The sequence below is a fragment of the Heteronotia binoei genome, chromosome 14 (genome assembly GCF_032191835.1).
Source record: "Heteronotia binoei isolate CCM8104 ecotype False Entrance Well chromosome 14, APGP_CSIRO_Hbin_v1, whole genome shotgun sequence".
NCBI lineage: Eukaryota > Metazoa > Chordata > Lepidosauria > Squamata > Gekkonidae > Heteronotia > Heteronotia binoei.
Window position 1 is genome coordinate 31,043,939 of NC_083236.1, and position 18,946 is coordinate 31,062,884.

At 43.8% G+C, this 18,946-nt stretch overlaps 1 protein-coding gene across 1 annotated transcript in view; it reads right to left on the reverse strand.

Moving 5' to 3' along the window:
• Positions 1–18,946, reverse strand: part of PLA2G15 (phospholipase A2 group XV) — a 40,210-nt gene that overhangs the window by 9,421 nt on the left and 11,843 nt on the right. Inside the window, exons 2-4 of the mRNA XM_060253927.1 lie at positions 12,514–12,670; positions 4,649–4,767; positions 1,694–1,792 (exon numbers count right to left, since the gene is read on the reverse strand). Of these exons, the coding sequence (XP_060109910.1) occupies positions 1,694–1,792; positions 4,649–4,767; positions 12,514–12,670 (375 nt within the window). The remainder of the gene's footprint in view (positions 1–1,693; positions 1,793–4,648; positions 4,768–12,513; positions 12,671–18,946) is intronic.

Sequence of the window (18,946 nt, forward strand, 5' to 3'; positions counted from 1 at the left end):
GCCACATTGAACCACATCTGCCATGTTGACGCCCACTCACGCAGCCTCAACAGATCCCTTTGGAGTTCCTCACAATCCTCTCTGGTTCTCACCACCCTGAACAATTTAGTGTCATCCGCAAACCTGGCCACTTCACTGCTCACTCCCAACTCTAAATCATTTATTAACAAGTTAAAGAGCATGGGACCCAGTACTGAGCCCTGCGGCACCCCACTGCTTACCGTCCTCCACTGCGAAGACTGCCCATTTATACTCACTCTCTGCTTCCTATTACTCAGCCAGTTTTTGATCCACAAGAGGACCTGTCCTTTTACTCCATGACACTCAAGCTTTCTAAGGAGCCTTTGATGAGGAACTTTATCAAAAGCTTTCTGGAAGTCAAGGTAAACAACATCTATCGGGTCTCCTTTGTCCACATGTTTGTTCACCTCCTCAAAGAAATGTAACAGGTTAGTGAGGCAAGATCTTCCCTTACAGAACCCATGCTGAGTCTTCCTCAATAACCCGTGTTCATCAATGTGCCTACTCATTCTGTCCTTGATAATGCTTTCTACCAACTTTCCCGGTATTGAAGTCAGACTGACTGGCCTGTAATTTCCCGGATCTCCTCTGGAACCCTTTTTAAAGATGGGGGTGACATTTGGTACTTTCCAGTCCTCAGGAACGGAGGCAGATTTCAATGAAAGATTACAGATTTTTGTCAGAAGATCCACAAGTTCAACTTTGAGTTCTTTCAGAACTCTCGGATGTATGCCATCCGGACCCGGTGACTTATTAGTTTTTAATTTGTCTATCAGTTCTAGGACCTCCTCTTTTGTCACCTCAATCTGACTCAGGTCTTTCAACACCCCTTCCAAAATTAGTGGTTCTGGGGCAGGCAAAAAGTTCTCATCTTCCACAGTGAAGACGGAGGCAAAAAATTCATTCAGCCGTTTCCCTATCCTCCTTCAATAATCCTTTTACCCCATGGTCATCCAAGGGCCCCACTGCCTCCCTGGCTGGTTTCCTACTTCTAATATATTTGAAGAAATTTTTATTGTTGGTCTTTATGTTTTTTGCAATATGCTCCTCATAGTCCCTTTTTGCCTGCCTGATCACAGTCTTGCATTTGATTTGCCATAGCTTGTGTTCCCTTTTACTAATCTCACTTGGACTGGTTTTCCACCGCTTAAAGGAGTCCTTCTTACCTTTTACAGCTTCCATTACTTTGTTTGTTAACTATGCAGGCCTTTTCTTATGCCTGTTTATGCCTTTCCTAACTTGTGGTATGTATTTTATCTGAGCTTCTAGGATTATAGTTTTAAATAGTGTCCAAGCTTCCCCAAGGGTTTTGACCGTATTTACCTTTCCTTTCAGTTTCCTTCTCACATGCCTCATCTCAGTGAATTTACCCCTTTTAAAGTTAAACGTGGTTGTGGCGGTCTTTTTGGGCAACTCCCTATTTATACAAACGGTGAAATCAATAACAGCGGCGCAATCACTTTTACATCTCTCACCAAGTCTTGGGCATTACTTAGCACCAAATCCAGGATCGCCCCACTCCTGGTAGGTTCTGAGACCATCTGCTCCATAGCACCTATATTCCACAGAATTATATAAACCTGTCTGAGTTACAGTTTCACAGACACATTTCAAATGAGATGTCATCTGTCTGCAATCCCCCCTTAATCACAACTAGTGCTATTTTATTTACTTGGTGCCTTCCGCCAGTCATAAGGAGCGCCTCTGATGTCGTCATCCCGTCGATAACCCAAGCTCACCAGATGCTGCACCAGTGTGTAGAAGTAGGTGCCTGTGGATAAAGGAATAAACTTTAACAGCAAGACACACCAGCACAGCACCTTGTGCAGAATAATCCTAGAATTTTAGGATTTCCTTTAGCCTGTTCCCATAATCTGGCACTGAAGCAGGAGTGAAAACAAGAGTGGCCACATCAGTAGGCAGATAAAATGTAGAATAGGTGCAAGGTGAAATTTTTTTTAGTTCTTGTGGATCCCTACGCATTTTGCAATTTGCTTTGTGAGAGGATCTAGTATAACATAAGTTAAAATTACAATTCAGTTAATTAAAAATATATCATACAGAAGTCAAAACTATATTTGTAATAATCAAAGCTTTTTTCACCTTGCACCTGTTTTTCTACTTTTTTTTTAACTGAAGTAGGGGAACAAACTCACCAACTTAACATGCTTCAAACAATGCAGGCTGGGCAAACAAAAAGAGTGGTTAATATTGTGTTAGCGGTTAATTTGTTCCCATTAAGCAGACTTCAGTGCAGGTCATAGATTTTGCAGTGCTGATTATCTGCATCAACACTTCAGCAGCTACAAAACTAAAAGATTTTCAGATATATTTTGGAATTTTAGACAGCAGAAGCATTTAACTGTTGCACTAATTAAAGTTTTTTTTCAAAGCATTATGTTATATGCCTGCCTGGAGGCATGAATATTACAACGGAGAGTTGCTGCCAGTCAGAGCAGACAATTTTGAGAGAAATGGACCAACAGTATAAGGCAGATACACTTCTTCATACACAATCGCTGCTGTTTTTAAAAAATGCCATTCGATGACAGACTACAAACTCCATGTCCAGACTGGACATCAGGTGCTGACCTCTGGGAAGAACAATGTGTTTTGTATAAGCAAAAAACCTGAAAGTCTAAAGTCAAAAGTCTAGCCATTCAAAATCAGAATGCCTTTCCTCATTTTCAAGCCCTTGTACCCAAAATATGTTCTTGTGGTCTTGTGGCCTTTTCTCTTAATTTCTGTTTGCTAATCTGATGTATAGTGTGTTTCTTGATTTCAGCTTTTTAATCAAGCTCCAAACTTTTGGCTGCATCCTGTTCCTTGTCACAACATTGGAGCAGCTTAGTTCTGCGACCTTTTAGCACAGCAATGAAAAGCTACCCTTTTTGTGACAATATGTAGTTCAACGAAAAAACTTTAAACAAAAGAAAACTACTACACCGGAACAAAATAGGATTTTCTTGGAAGAGAAACCTGTGATATGTTTAAAGAATGCAAAGCAATGACCACTCCCATATTGACAAAGGTCAGGAGGAGAAAAAACATCACACCACAAAAGAAGGCAAACAGGCACCTCCACCACAACAAGGCTATGAGTGATTAAAGCCAAAGGTTACAGAAGTCCTGCCAATATACCCATTATCATGGTCAGGCAGCAACTGGCTTAAGTCTTGACTATCCTGCATCATTGCCATATACTCTGGGGCTTTCCAGTGCTCATATATTGCAGACCTGTTTCACATAATCAGCTATAAAGGTACATGACCACACAGAATACAGGCAGCCAAGGAAAAGGCTACTAGCTCACTAACTGGTCAAAGGCTCATGTAGTGAAGATGAATGAGTCCCAGGTTTTCCATCCTGTCTCCTGTTAAGTTCAGGTGAGAGGAGGAGACCGGAAGCTGCCACAGCACAGCATCACTAACAAGACGGGAAGATGGAATGAGGGAGATCATGGACAAGTTTTATGCTTGAGCCCTACATGATTAAAGACTGGCCTTATTACCCCAAAGTTCTGTTTTCACCTTCAAATGCAACATAACCCAAACCAGGACTTTCAAAAAAGCAATCCATAAACTAGTCTAAGAGCACCACTGAGAGCACATTCAACCACTGCTCCACCAGCTGCACTGGCTTCCAGTTGAATACCACATCAAGTTCGAGATGTTGGTTTTAACCTTTAAAGCTCTATGCAGTCTGGGACCAGCATACCTTCAGGACCGTCTCTCCTGGTATGTCCCCCGAAGAGCGTTATGCTTGATAGATCAAGATCTACTGGTGATCTCCAGCCCTAAGGATGTTCGCTTAGCCTCAACCAGAGCATTCTTGGCTCTGGTGCTGGCCTGGTGAAGCACTCTCCCTACTAGGACTTAATGCAATTCCACAGGGCCTAACAAAATAGAGATGTTCTGCCAGGCCTGTGGTTGAGGTGGCAGAGATCTATTTATATGGGCCTGCCCATGGCACTGTTATCAACTTGTGTTATCTTTCATCCATTGGCTCTCTCCCCTCTAGTACTGGTTGCCAGCCACCTGTAAATATAGGGGAACCCACGCAAGAGCAGAAAGGGATGGATTGGTTAAGTAATGCCATCTACTTGTATTGTTAATATTAATTGATTTTAGTGTTACTTGGGTTTTAAGAATAGTTATTTTATGCCCTGACCTGGATAGCCCAGGCAAGCCTGATTTTGTCAGATCTCGGAAGCTAAGCAGGGTTAACTCCAGCAAGTACTTGGATGGGAAACCTCCTCAAAATACCAGGCGTCGGGAGGTGGGGGCAGGCTTTATTCAGCCACCTCTCTGAATATCCCCCAGATCCCCAGTAAGGGTCAGTCACCAGAAGTCACCATGACTTCCAGGTGCAGACATACACAAAAAATGATATATATAGAGAGAGAACACTATATTACTCATTGCTTTATTGTAACCTGCCCTGAACCTGCTTGTGTGTGAGGAAGGGTTAGAAGCCAAAGTAAATTTTCTGCTGCAGGGCTTTTGCATTCAAGAATTTTTAGGAGAAGTGGTTGTTTTTGTTTATTTGCATTGTACACATATATCTGGGACATTTTTTGTCACTGGCCTGAAGCTTTAAAGGGGTCTGACAGAGCACAAATACCTACCAACGCTTCTTTTACTTGGGTCAAGGAATTCCAAGGAAAAGGTTTGCCCAAATCCAGGGACTTTGACATCCACCCCATCAGGTGGTCCGGTGGTTCCACTTGTTCGGTTGTACAACAGCCTGGAAAGCAATAAAGACAAAGGTAAACATCATCCTTTCCTACTGTAACCATGCATTCCAGTCAAAATGCACACAAAAACTGCAAAGAGAGCAATGGTTTTCTAACTCCTTTAGGTCAAACCGCTCAGTAATGGATACCACTCACTCCAAAGCTTCTTTTGCTAACTCATCTCTAAGTGGGACCTGCATCAGGGAACATATTTTAACCAAGTTCTTGAAGAAGTCACTCAATAAGCCCGAGAAAAATAGCTGCTTAGCCAAAATAGTATTTGAGAAAGTCAAAGCTAAAAGCCATGGAAGCTTCTTGGGAAGTAATTGGTTAGTTCCATTATAGCTGCAAGACAGCTATCCCTCCTTGCACTTTGTGTAATGTAGTTAAACTACAAGCACAGTAGATGTTTGCCCTAAAATACCTGCTTCAAACAGCTGCAACCAATATTCATCTCAAGTGCCAAGCATTTGGTTTTCAGTCATAAGTGATTGAAGTAATTAATGACTCTGCTTTCTTCTGACAGGTAGGTGAAAAAACAGGTTGTTTAACTGTAACTAATGATTTTCAAGTGGTCATTTGTGCATTCACACTCATGGGATAGAGCGTCTGCGCTGATCACTGGATTGGTACCTAAAAAGCCTGGGATTTTTCACGCTCTGCCCCAGTGAGCATGCGCAGAAGCCCCAGTACGTATGCTCACAAGGACCAGCACGAGGATCCCGCCAGTTCCTTCCTGACCGCTGGAAGTCCCTACAGCAGGGAAACTGTCAGCAGTGGGGAAGGTGGACAGGTAGTGTGAATGCACAGATGACCACTCAAAGATCAGTTACAGATAAGCAACCTGTTTATCTTCTTCGTGGTCTCTGTGCCTCACACTCATGGGAGATTAGCAAGCTAGACATACCTGGAGGCGGGAGTAGACGGTCAACCAGAAGAGAAAGTTTGAAGCACCACAGTTCCCAATCGAGTCCAGAGCGTAATGCTTCATGAAAGTGTGAGGAGAGGACCACGTGGCTGCCTTGCAAACATCCGTCAAGAATATGCCCTTCAGGAATGCCACTGACAATGGCATAGCCCTAGTAGAATGCCCTTGTATGGGCCCAGGCAATGGCTTTTTTGCTAGAAGGTAACAAAGTCTGATCATCTCAGTAAGCCACTTCGAGAGACTCTGAGAAGAGATTTTGGAGCCCAACTGAGGAGCAGCATAGAACACAAAAAGATGTGGGTCCTTTTGGAAGCTCTTTGAGCGACTCAAATAGAAAAGCAGTGCACGCTTCACGTCTAGTGCATGCAGCCACCGCTCCTCATCAGAGGTAGGCATTGGGTAAAACATGGGGAGCCAGACATCCAAATTGAGGTGAAACTGGGAAACCACCTTAGGGAGAAATGAAACGTCTGGAGCCAAAGACACCCCTGACTCATGAAAGACTAAGTATGGGTGGTCACAACGCATAGCCATAAGTTCTCTCGCCCTTCGTGCTGACGTAATCGCAGCCAAGAATGCAGTCTTTCAGGATAACAGTTGGAGGGAACAGATCGCCATTAGTTCAAAGGGTTGCCTAGTCAAGTCTATCCAGAATTAAAGGCAAATCCCATGACTGTGGAGGTGATCTCGTGGGAGGATGCAGCCTGAGGAGTCCCTTCAGAAACTGTTTCGAGTGAGGATGCGCAAATACTGAGTGCCCCTCAATCGGTTCGTGCTGGGCAGATATAGCCGACAAATAAACCTTCGCTGAGGAAAAAGCAAGGCCAGCATCAACCAGAGGGAAAAAAAATCGAAAATCACAGGTAAACTCACCAACCGGGGTGGGGCATCAGTAACAGACAAGAACTGGACGAACTTAGCCCATTTTATCGCATAGGATCATCTAGCAGACAACTTTCTGCTGTTCAGAAGAACTTGCTGGGCCTTAACTGAGAACCCTCGAGGTCGATGAACCAGGCAGTCAAATTCAAGTGAAGAACACTGTGGTGGAGTACTTGGCCTTCTTGTGCCAACAGGAGATCTGGCTCCACTGGGAAGTGATGGAAAACTTCCTGCACGAGTTTGAGCAGAATCAGAAACCAGTTCTGCCGAAGCCACCAGGGCGCTACCAGAATGCACCTCAGCCGCTTCCTCTGAATCTTGTTGACTACTTTTATAAGTAGTGGAAGAGGTGGAAACAGGTAAAGAAAAAGGCCTTTCCAAGGGAACAGAAGACCGTCCCCCAAGGACGTTGGATCCAACCCTCCCCTGGTGCAAAACAAGGGACACTTCCGATTCAGAACTGTTGTGAAAATGTCAATCTGGGGATAGCCCCACTGCCGGGACACTGGTTGGAGAAAACACCATTGTATTTCCCATTCGTGGGGAGACGCAGCTCCTCTGCTCAGGGAATCCGCTTGCAGGTTGAGTACCCCAGGAAGATGAGAAGCCTTCATGAAAATGTCCAGCTCCAGGCACTCTGTCCACATCTCCAGCGCTATGGCAAAAAGTCTGCGAGAGACCGTCCCGCCCTGCTGGTTGACATAGCAGAGGGCTGTGGCATTGTCCGTAAGCACTGCTACAGCTTTCCCTACTATCAAGGGATGGAAAGATCGAAGAGCAAAATGGATTGCTAGAAGTTCCAGGTAGTTTATGTGGCAATGGGTCAGAGGTAACATCCAAGGTCCCCACACACACAGAGTGTTCATGTAAGCACCCCATCCCCACAGGAAAGCGTCCGTAGTGATCGTAACTGTTGTGATAGCTAAGTGGAAGGGTGCTCCTTAACATATATTGTCTATTGAGGTCCACCATTCTAAGGACTGTAGGATAGAGGGAGGAATCATGAACTTCTTTCGCGGGAAATCCTGTAGAGGGCGAAACCTCTTGAGGAACCAAATTTGGAGTACTCGCATGTGGAGCTTTGCAAACGCTAATACATTGGTGGTTGCCGCCATCAAGCCCAACAACCTCTGTAGCTGTTGTGTCATGCCCCACCTCCTGCATTGGAGGGGATAGATGAGGGTTATAATGTCCATCACTCTCTGCTGAGGTAGAAACGCCCAATGTAGTTCCTTGTTCAGAAGGGCCCCTATAAACTGAACTTTCCTTGATGGAAGCAAATGTGACTTTTTTTGTGTTTACCTGCAGGCCGAGGGTTTGAAGGAGCCGAAGAGTTATGGAAATATGACGGGACAGACGATCCTCCAAATCCACCACCAGGAACCAATCGTCTATATATGGAAAGATGACTATCCCTTGAAGCCTCAGATATGCGGCCACCACACTCATCATCTTGGTGAACACCTGCGGCGCAGTGCACAGCCCGAATGGAAGAGCTTTGTACTGAAAGTGGTTGGGGCCAATTACAAATCTGAGGTACCGTCTGCAAGATGGATGGATGCTGACATGGAAGTAGGCATCCTTCAAGTCCAGGGTGGCCATCCAGTCCCCTTGGCAGATGAGAGGGAGGATTGTTTGTAGAGTGGACATCCAAAATTTCTGGTACATGATGAATTTGTTCAAGTTTCATAGGTCCATTAGTCTCAGTCCACCATCCCATTTGGGGACCAGGAAATACCAGAAGTAGAACCCCCTGCTCCTGACTGCTGAAGGAACCGGTTCTATGGCTTGTTTCTCCAAAGGTTGCGCACTTCCTCTACCAGAGGAGGGGAGGGAGGCGTGATGATGAAGATCAACCGAGTCGGAACCTGAACTCTAACATGTACCCCTTTTCTATAATGGAGAGGACCCATTTGTCTGTGGATATGGACTCCCATGCAGGTAGGTAGGGGTGGAGGCGGATGGGTCCAGAAGTGGGAGGGAGAAATGTGGTTGGTAGGGCAGGAAAGTCAAAGGCCCTGCTTCGGGGCACAGGAGCCTTTGGGCTTGTTTGAGTTGTTCAAAGCTGAAGTAAACTTTGATTTGTTGTTTCCCCGATAGGGTGACCTGCTACCAGTTTGTGAAGAACGAGGTCTCCAGGATTGGTCAGGTGAGTATTTCTGATAAGGTCTCTTTGGCCAAGGCTTCTGCCACGGCTTAGGTTTTCCAGGATGAGAAGCAGGCACCCCAAGATTCCAGGAGGTTTTAATACTCTTGTCCAATTCTTGCAGGACACTGTCAGTGGTGGAACTAAATAGCTCTGGTATCTGGCTGAAGGGCGATGGAATGCAACCAGGAGTGGCGGCATAGCGAGATGGCAGAGGTGAGTGTCTTGGCCGAAACATCCACCATGTGATTGGAAGCGGCTAACTGCTGTTTAGCTAAGGCAAATCCTTCTCTTTGCAACTTCTTTGCTAGAGATCGCTTATCCTCCTGCAGAGAGGAGAGTATGGGTGTAAGTTGTTCCCAAAGAGAGTACTGATACCGTGCCATACAGGCTGCATAATTAGAGATCTTCACCCCCAAAGCCCCAGCAGAGTAGAAGCATCTACCAGCATTGTCTATCTTTTTCCCTTCCTTATCCGGAGGTGTAGAATGGGTTTTGCGAGCCTTCAACGACAAGGAGACCACCACCAAGTTAGGCTTGGGATGGGTAAAGAGAAATTCCACCCCAGATTGTTGGATCCGGTACATGTGATCTAAGCGGCGTGAGAGTGGTGTGGATGCAGGCTTCAGCCAAGGCTCCTTGACCACTTGTAAGATAACTTCGGTGACAGGAAGAGCGACTGCTGTTGACATGTCCCACTGCATAATGTCAAATACTGTGTCGTTAATAACAGGATGCGGCTGCAGCACCGTAAAGGAGAGAGATTGTGCCATGCGCTTGATTAGGTCCCCATAAGATTTGAGGTCTTCTGAAGGGGATATAGGCAGGTCATCTGCAATATGAGAGTCAGGTGATGGCTCAGCTTGTGTCTTATCCAGATCCTCCTCCCCGACATCAGAATTCAACGTCAAAGATGCTTCTCTCATGTCGGAATCCTCCAAAAGCTGCAGAGTCGAAGCACACTCCGAAGGACGTATCGATACCGACGGGGCCACCTGGGAGTCTCCAGTCTTCCCCTTGTGTCTATCTGGAGAAATCGCTATCAACACCGAAGGAGTACAACTTACCCGTGAATGGTGCGAAACTCTCAAAAAATGGGAAGCTTCTGAATGCTGATCCCATTCCGGTAGTTCACGAGGAGGATACCACGGGTATGGCGAATGGTAAGGGTAGGCCCCTTACTAGTATGGCCATGGATGCTGGTCCCACATCGGGGGTGGTGGAGGTCTACGGAGAGGAGCTGTTGACTCTACCTCTCTATCCCACAGATGTCCCTTATCCGGCCTGAGTGGAGCTAGCGGCTTGGTCAATGCAGATGCCTCTAGCTTCGATACCGAACCGCTGTTGCTCCGCCAGCGCAAGCCTGACCGGGAGGAAGTTATTTGCTGGGTCAAGTCGAACTCTTGCTCTGATCCCCAAAGACGGATTGGTTCTGATCCAAATCTCCCCAACGCTGATGGGCTTTGACTACTGGGAGAAGCTAGGCGCTTCCATGGTGGAGTGGCTTGCACCATCGCCGGACTCAGCGTTGAAGCATCCCAGCATGGGGAAGGAGCGCAAGAAAGTCTGTCCTGTCTCTTACGCTTCTCCTTCGACTTGTGCTTCTTCAGGATCGACTGTTTGGCCCCTGAATCATCCCAATGCTTTTTAGTCATGGTATATTCCACTGCGGTGTTGGCTGCCCACTTCATGGCCTGACCTCAGTCGGGAAGTGTAGCCGCCGATGACTCGGCTGAAGGTCCCGTCGACGCTGCGACTGCAGGCTGTGTCAATTTGCCCATTGATGCCAAAAGGCCCGACACCATTTTCAGTGGTAAGAGCCGATTTGACTAAGGCCACCGACAACCTGGCTGCTCAATTTTTCCTCGTCTGTTTGGAAAATGTTGAGCAATGCGGGCACAAGTCAACACAGTGTCCCTCACGCAAGCACAGAAGGCAGAGGGAATGACCATCTGGGGTAGCCATCTTACTTCCACACTTCAGGCACTGCTTGAAGAAACCCCAACGTTTTTCCATAAGAAGCAGGAGCTGAGAGGTAAGGGGGGAGGGTGCCCCTAGGGCGAAAGTCCAACTAAGTCACTACAGTCTTTTTTTTTCAAAGTAACAAAGTCCGGAAGAACTAAAGAAGGCCAGCGGGCTGAGGAAAACACTGAAAGGAAGAAAACTGGGAAGAAAAAACGGGTAAGTACCGACCGGAGAACTGAAGGAGATCCTTTCAACACGGCAGTCAAGAAGGAACTGGAGGGATCCCCACACTGGTCCTTGTGAGCATGCATACTGGGGCTTCTGCACATGCTCACTGGGGCTGAGTGCGAAAAATCCCGGGCTTTTTAGGTACCAATCCAAGGATCGGCGCAGGCACTCTATCCCATGAGTGTGAGGCACAGAGAAGATCAAGTTAAATGATCACCCATCAACATGGGTTCTGTTGACCTACATGTGCATTTCAACAACAAAAGAAAGACATTACTTGTGTCTCCTCTAACAGATAAACTGCTCTCAGAAAGAATTCTGTGTCCACATGGCAAGTCAATTCATCATTAACTCATAAGCTAACATTTCTGACACACAAAGATAGTAATTAAGTGCTAAAAAGCGCAAAAGCAGGTTGAGCAATGTGCAGAAATCAGAGCCACTTGCCATTGCTCTTCATGTACTTCAACAGCTATTTAAACCCTGGAGTGCAGCTCTTTTCCTTAAGTAGGTCATGTGTCATGGCAGGTCTCCCAATCAATTATGAACTCAAGTCACTGGATCAATTCAGACATGACACCAAAGCACAGTTTGTGCTCACCAATGAAAGCCACAGTATGAACATCACGGTTTAAATCTGCATGTTGGCTTTTGTTCTCTGCCTGTTTATTTCCAGTTTCTATAGCACAAGTAGCCTCTGAAGGTGTAACTACAGCCGTAACATGGTTTGTCAATTAAGGTATCACTGCAAACAATCTTGGCTAACATGATGTCACATGGCAGCCTCTGAACTGAGACACTTTAGTGCTAAAGTGAGTGAACAGCGACTCTGCACCACCACTATAAGCTTGCAAAGAATGGCACTGGATTGTAACTCCAGGAAGAAATGTGCTTGGTTTAATTTGCCACCTGTCCACTAGATCAACTGCCAGCGTGGCACCCTTTTAAACACAGCATTCTCTAAATTATGCAAACACCAATGTACAAGGTGTCCTGTTTGAACTTGGTCACCATGTGGCACCATTTATGTAGCAAGGGGTCACAGCATGAAGAAAGATGACCTTGGGACAGGAGGCTGAATTAAATTATCATCTTGCTACCCTTCCATTTATAGCTCAGTGCCAGTGTTTCTTCTGCATAGATGAAGCACAGCTATTAAGTGGTCTGCTTCATAAGAAACAAAACCCCTTCTACAAAATATGTTTCCACTAATGGACTGATATGAACCCCACAAGTAATTCACGTTTTGATGAAAGCACATATTCTGTCAAGTATAATAAATGCAGCAGTAATAATTGTAATCAAGAGTTCCTGCCATGCACAGTGTTCCTTACAAAGGAGAATTAATATGCACAGCACTACTCCATATGGCAGGGGTGGCCAACGGTAGCTCTCCAGATGTTTTTTGCCTACAAATCCCATCAGACCCAGCCAGCATGACCAATGGCTGGGACTGATGGAAGTTGTAGGCAAAAAACATCTGGAGAGCTACCAATGACCACCCCTGCCATATGACATTTTTTTCTTTTGTCCACAAATAATGAACCAAAATGGTTAACTCGCTCTTACATATGGGGTTGATTCTTGTTAATGCTGCTGCATCCTCACCTGATATTATCAATCCAGCAGTCAATGATCACAGGAAGAAGCAGTTCTAAGTTCAGCCACAATGTGAAGTAACTGTCTGTCTTCTTGGAGCAGAGGTAATGTACCACAGAAGGTTTGTCCAGTTTTGCTTCTAGCTGGTTACCCAGATCTCCTGGCACTGAAATAAGAATGAGGGGAGGAAAGTTACAGTAGGGTCTGAGGCTTTGTCCAGGTATTTTTTGTGTGGTACATATGTCTTTAGATGACTGAGAATACAAACAATTAACAGGAAAATGCCACATTTTGTAAAACCACCAAAAATCCATGGGATGAAAGCATGTGTATTATTGGAAAGTTGGCTAGTATTGACTTAACTTTCAAATGAGTCAGCTGATCTTCAGAGTTACAAGCACTCTTTCATACTTCTAAATCTTGAAACTGTAAGTAATGTGACTTTGTTGAAGCAGACACTGTGTTTGGGGGAGGCGGTGTTATCTCAAGACATGTGAGTTAAGCTGTGTGGAAAGTCTTATTCATATGTTAGGAAAGGAAAAGTCCCCTGTGCAAGCCCCAGTCGTTTCCGACTCTGGGGTGACGTTGCTTTCACAACATTTTCACAGCAGACTTTTTTACAGGGTGGTTTGCCATTGCCTTCCCCAGTCAACTACACTTTCCCCCCAGCAAGCTGGGTACTCATTTTACTGACCTCGGAAGGATGGAAGCCTGAGTCAACCTTGAGCCGGCTACCTGAAAACCCAGCTTCCGCCAGGGATCAAAGTCAGGCCATGAGCAGAGCTCAGGACTGCAGTACTAACACTCTGCGCCACAGGGCTCTTAGTATTCATATGCTAACCTTTATTTTAATCATGCAAAATGCTCTTTTTGAAAAGTTCCCATTACAGGCTGATTCGAAATGGAGAATCTTTTTTCCCCCTGCAACTTCTTCAAAGTATGCTTGACTACACTACACAAAGCGCATTTATCTATCAGCATGGTATTTGCTTTGGTGCAAATTCCTTATTGTCCTCAAAGGTGCTTTATGTAGACATCTGAAATATTCATCAAAAAACAAGTTTTAGTGCCATATCCAAGGGCTGAAGAAGGAAAGAATGCAGTGTGAAAATTAAATCTCATTTTCTTGCAATAAAGTTCTACATTACTGAATAGATTTTCTTGGAAGTAACAGTTAGTTAAAGGGAACAGAAGTATGTGTACGCTCGCAAACGAATAACTCAGTACTATGTTTACTCAGAATTAAGGTTCACTCCCAGATCTGGATAGCCCAGGCTAGCCTGATTTCATCAGATTTCAGAAGCTAAGCAAGGTTGGCCCTGGCTAGTTTTTGGATGGGAGACCTCCAAGAAACACATATGAGAGGAAAGCAATGACAATCCACCTCTGAACATCTCTTGCGTAGAAAACCCTACAGTTGCCATAAGTCAGCTGTGACTTGACAGCACTTTCCACCATTACCAAGGTTCACTGCATTTAAGGGAGCTTAGTCTCAAGAGTACAAAGAATTACAAGCTTCAAATAAGTTATTGGACTTATAGCAAAATGGTTCCCAACAGCTTCACATATGTGTCTGATGGAAAGCATACTCATTTTGAAAGTAGTGCTGCTGTGATCCAGCACAGATCTCCTTTTTTATTCTTCTTCAAATGTGGTACTGCTGAGTTCATTTTAGCTCACCGGTTTAAAATATCCTACATACCGTTTCAAAGTAAAGACAAGCCTGCTTCAATAAAAAGAGCAGTCAGTGTTCCCTAGGACTTTGTGAAGCTGTATCAAATTAGTGATCAGGGCCAGACCACAGAGGATTTCCATCCTTGTCAGTTAAACAAAAGAATAAAGTGATGTAGTACTGCAGACTTGGAAGAAGGTTAAATTGCACATACAACATTCTGCTGAGAAAGCTGGCCACCCAAAGCACAGGGAAAAGTCAAAGCATCATACATCTCACCTCACATAAAATATTAAACACTATTACAAACATTCTTTGAGGCATGGTTACTTTTTCAGGTTCAAAGTAGATTTGATTAATATGTAATTCCTCCCTTACCTGCAGTAGTAATGTGGTAGAAAATATTTGCAAGCAGCATTAATGTTAAATCAAGTGGGCCTTATGAAAAAAGAGCCATGAAAACCAGCTTCTGTTTGCAACGCAAATGCAACACTATCTTCACAACTGTTAATGAAATCAGATCAAATCAAAACTTAAGATAAAGGTGTTCCTCTGTATAAGCCATAACAACTGTCCCATCAGCAAATAAAGGAACCTCGTCTGCAATGTAGCAATGGTATGGGACTCTGGGTTCACTATCTGTAGAATAGCTGTGTCCCAGATTCAGTGGATGAGTGACAGAAAGGCACTAATTAGCTTTTTTCTTTTTAATTTTACATTTCATCAACGCCAAAAGCAGCGAGAGCATTGCATGATCCTATTAAGTTCTCCCATCAAATATATTACGGTAATAATTGCACTTTGCAAAATTAACATGCATAATGCATGCAGCCTAAAGGTTGAACATTAAGCCTATACTTAAGACCAAAGTGAAACCCCAAGTGGCAAAATGACTGTGGCTCACAGGGCTTGGGAAGAGATAACTACAATTCCATAGCCATTACGTAACTGGCTCTGAGCTGAATTACTCTAATAATTATTGTGAATTGACAGCTGATAAGACATAATTGTTGTCATTATTAAGAGTGTTATTTTCCTAGTATTTCCTTCAGACTACCATTACGATTTCTGGATGCAAGCAGTTGGCATCAGAAGGTAGATGGTCAAGTTTTGTTACTTTCACCGAGTTGCCTGGAAGGCTTTTTAAGGTTAACATAAGAACATAAGAGAAGCCATGTTGGATCAGGCCAATGGCCCATCCAGTCCAACACTCTGTGTCACACAGTGGCCAAAAAAATTTTATATATACACACACACACACGCTGTGGCTAATAGCCACTGATGGACCTCTGCTCCCTATGCTTGTAGCTGCCACCACCTCCTGTGGCAGTGAATTCCACATGTTAATCACCCTTTGGGTGAAGAAGTACTTCCTTTTATCCGCTTTAACCTGACTGCTCAGCAATTTCTTCAAATGCCCACGAGTGCTTGTATTGTGAGGAAGGGAGAAAAGTACTTCTTTCTCTACTTTCTCCATCCCATGCATTATCTTGTAAACCTCTATCATGTCACCCCGCAGTCGACGTTTCTCCAAGCTAAACAGCCCCAAGCGTTTCAACCTTTCTTCATAGGAAAAGTGTTCCAACCCTTTAATCATTCTAGTTGCCCTTTTCTGGTCTATTTCCAATGCTATAATATCCTTTTTGAGTTGCGGAGACCAGAATTGCCCACAGTATTCCAAATGAGACCGCACCATCCATTTATACAGGGGCATTATGATACTGGCTGATTTGTTTTCAATTCCCTTCCTAATAATTCCCAGCATGGCGTTGGCCTTTTTTATTGCAATCGCACACTGTCTTGACATTTTCAGTGAGTTATCTACCACGACCCCAAGATCTCTCTCTTGGTCAGTTTCTGCCAGTTCACACCCCATCAACTTGTATTTGTAGCTGGGATTCTTGGCCTCAATGTGCATTACTTTGCACTTGGCCACATTGAACCTCATCTGCCATGTTGACGCCCACTCACCCAGCCTCAACAGATCCCTTTGGAGTGCCTCGCAATCCTCTCTGGTTCTCACCACCCTGAACAATTTAGTATCATCTGCAAACTTGGCCACTTCACTGCTCACTCCCAACTCCAAATCATTTATGAACAAGGTTCCTGCTGTCCAACCAACATTGCATCTCAACCTAATCTATATAGCAGGGTTGATGAGAGGAAAATGGAGAAGAGAACAACATAACCCTCTAGGTTCCCAGAGGTGGGGTATAGATGAAGTAAGAAAAGGAACTCTTGCACATCCTCCACAGAAGACCAGTGTGTTCCATCATGCTTCAGAGAATTTAGAGACATGCTAGAGGGCACATCCTAGTTGCATTTGCATTGTTACTCCACTCCAAACACATTTGTGACATGGCACATACCCAATATTCTTTCCTGTGTCTGCTCACAGCAGCAGAAACAGATTGTACTGAGCAGACTATATTTCAGGAAAGATTATTCAGCATTAATGTTATTGTGAGATGCTGATAACAATCTCTTGGATTCCCTGCAAAGTACTGCATTAAGCCAGAGAAAGTTAAATCTGCAGTCATCATTTGTGCCGGAATTCTACCAGTACCTTATCACAACCATCCTTCACATTCCTCTCTAAGGTAGCCTTTTCCCTGAATCAACGGGACTGTCATGTACCAAACAGAAGAAATTAAAATTAGACTTTAACACAGGTTTGGTCTGTAAATTTAAGCTGGGGTACTAAACTCTTCTCTACCTACCTTTCTAAGTTTACTTTCTGGACATGCTGTTTCTGCTCTGTAGCAAAGCTGCAGGTGTTAAACCAAGGTTAAAAATAGAAGCAGCAGTGAAGAAAGGACTGTAGTCACTTCTGTTAAAAAATAATAATAATTTAATTGTAGCATGAAAACAGTATATTTTGCATCTCAAGGAGAAACATTTTTACTACATCCCACACAAAGATCCCAACACATTTAATGCGCTTCTTAATCTGGAGAACTGCAAAACCATCTTTTCTAATGATATTCTCATTGAGGGAACATCCTTAGAAAGGTTGCTTTACAGATCCCCTGGCAAACAGTGTGCAAAATGGACAGGGGTCTTTGTGTGGAATGTAATAATAAAAAAACTCCCACTGCACCATCATTTTTGTCCCTCTGCTTTGACTCTGTATTGGTGCAGCCCCTCACTTGTTCATCAACTGATTCTGGCCTTCTGTCATCCAAGTTATTCTGCCCTCCAGCAGAATGGACCAAACACAGCAAGATTTGTTCCTTCTGCTCCATATACTCCAAGTTATTAGCCTCATGCACAACACAGCTCAGCATCACAAAGAAAACTACCAAAGACACAGATAATTCACCAGGCATTTTGTAACAGGAAGAACAGGACAATTAAGAGAGCATTTATTAAATCCAAATGAGACATTTAAAGCTTTATAATTTTGTCTGTTTTCCCAGCAAAAGTCGTACGTCAGGTCGGCATCACAAGAGTAACACTAAAGCAAAGCACCTGAATATTTGGTAAAATGTTTAAGAATGTGACACAAGTAGCCACTCAAATGTCTGAACTTGTTTGCTAAATATGCAGGGCCTCCCTTTGTTACTCCCAACCTCCTTTAACTAGGAATGTTGAAAAGAGCACAACTATATTTAGAGCCTCATGGCTAGCCAGATTGTGGGGTACACGTGCCACAAGCCGCTAATTTTGTCCGCAGTCTCAGTGCCAAAAAGAAACTGAAGTTACCTAGTGGATTCAAAATTCTGCTCCCCATGTACAAGAAACAAGTCTGAAACAATTTAAAACACTTATTGTAATGTAAACTGGCATGAACCAGAGTAACAAAAGCGTTCCAGAATATTTAGCAAACAAGACAAACTTCTGACTGAGCAAACTCTAGCCAACCGTAGCTGATGCCATAGTATACTTCTTAGGGTTTAACGTACACATGATTCATGGCTTCAGCTATCACTTCTCAAAAATGTATATATCTGATTTACATCATAGCAACAAGCATTCAACAATTAATGCTAGAATCAGCCCTAACACTAAAATAGGGATGGCTGAAATGCTAGCGACTGTCAGGATAAATTACATTTCAAAGGCTAATGAAGGCATGTGAAAGGGAATTTAGATACATCAAGATTTCTACAGAACTTGAACAAAGTAGCACTGGTATTATAAGAATGGATTTATCACTAGTCTAATTATATTTAGCATGTGATTCAAATTTCAATGGAATTAGGAGGACTTATTTTCCCATAGGAGCAGAATGTCATACTTTTAAACCAAATAGCCTTATGGGGCACTTCCCTGAATCAAATATTCTGAATATGTTCTTTTATATGGACGGCATTTTGGATAAATTTGAGTGAGGGATGAAGCAAAATTTACCATCCTTGCCTCACATTTTCAAAATATAAATGGCTCCTCGTGGTTACGCCATTAAAAAGCACACTTCTCAGCCCAAACTAGGAAAATTTGTTTTTGTTTTCTCATGTGTATGAAGACCTAACCATATAGTAACATACTCATGAAATATGCTGTCCGCCACCCTGAGCCCAATCTTGGGAAATAGGCAGGACAGAATTTAACTTATTATCATTATTATTAAACAAGCACACTATCAAGGTTGAATATTAAAATTCCTTCAGCATAAATTTTACAATCCGTACATTTCAAATAGTTGAGAGGTAAATAGTAACTTCTTCCTAAGGGAGAAGCTAGCAACTGAACAAAACGGAGTGTAAAGAAACAGTATCTTTACAAAACATCAGAGTAGGTTAAATGCTGAAGAGGTGGTGAGCTTTC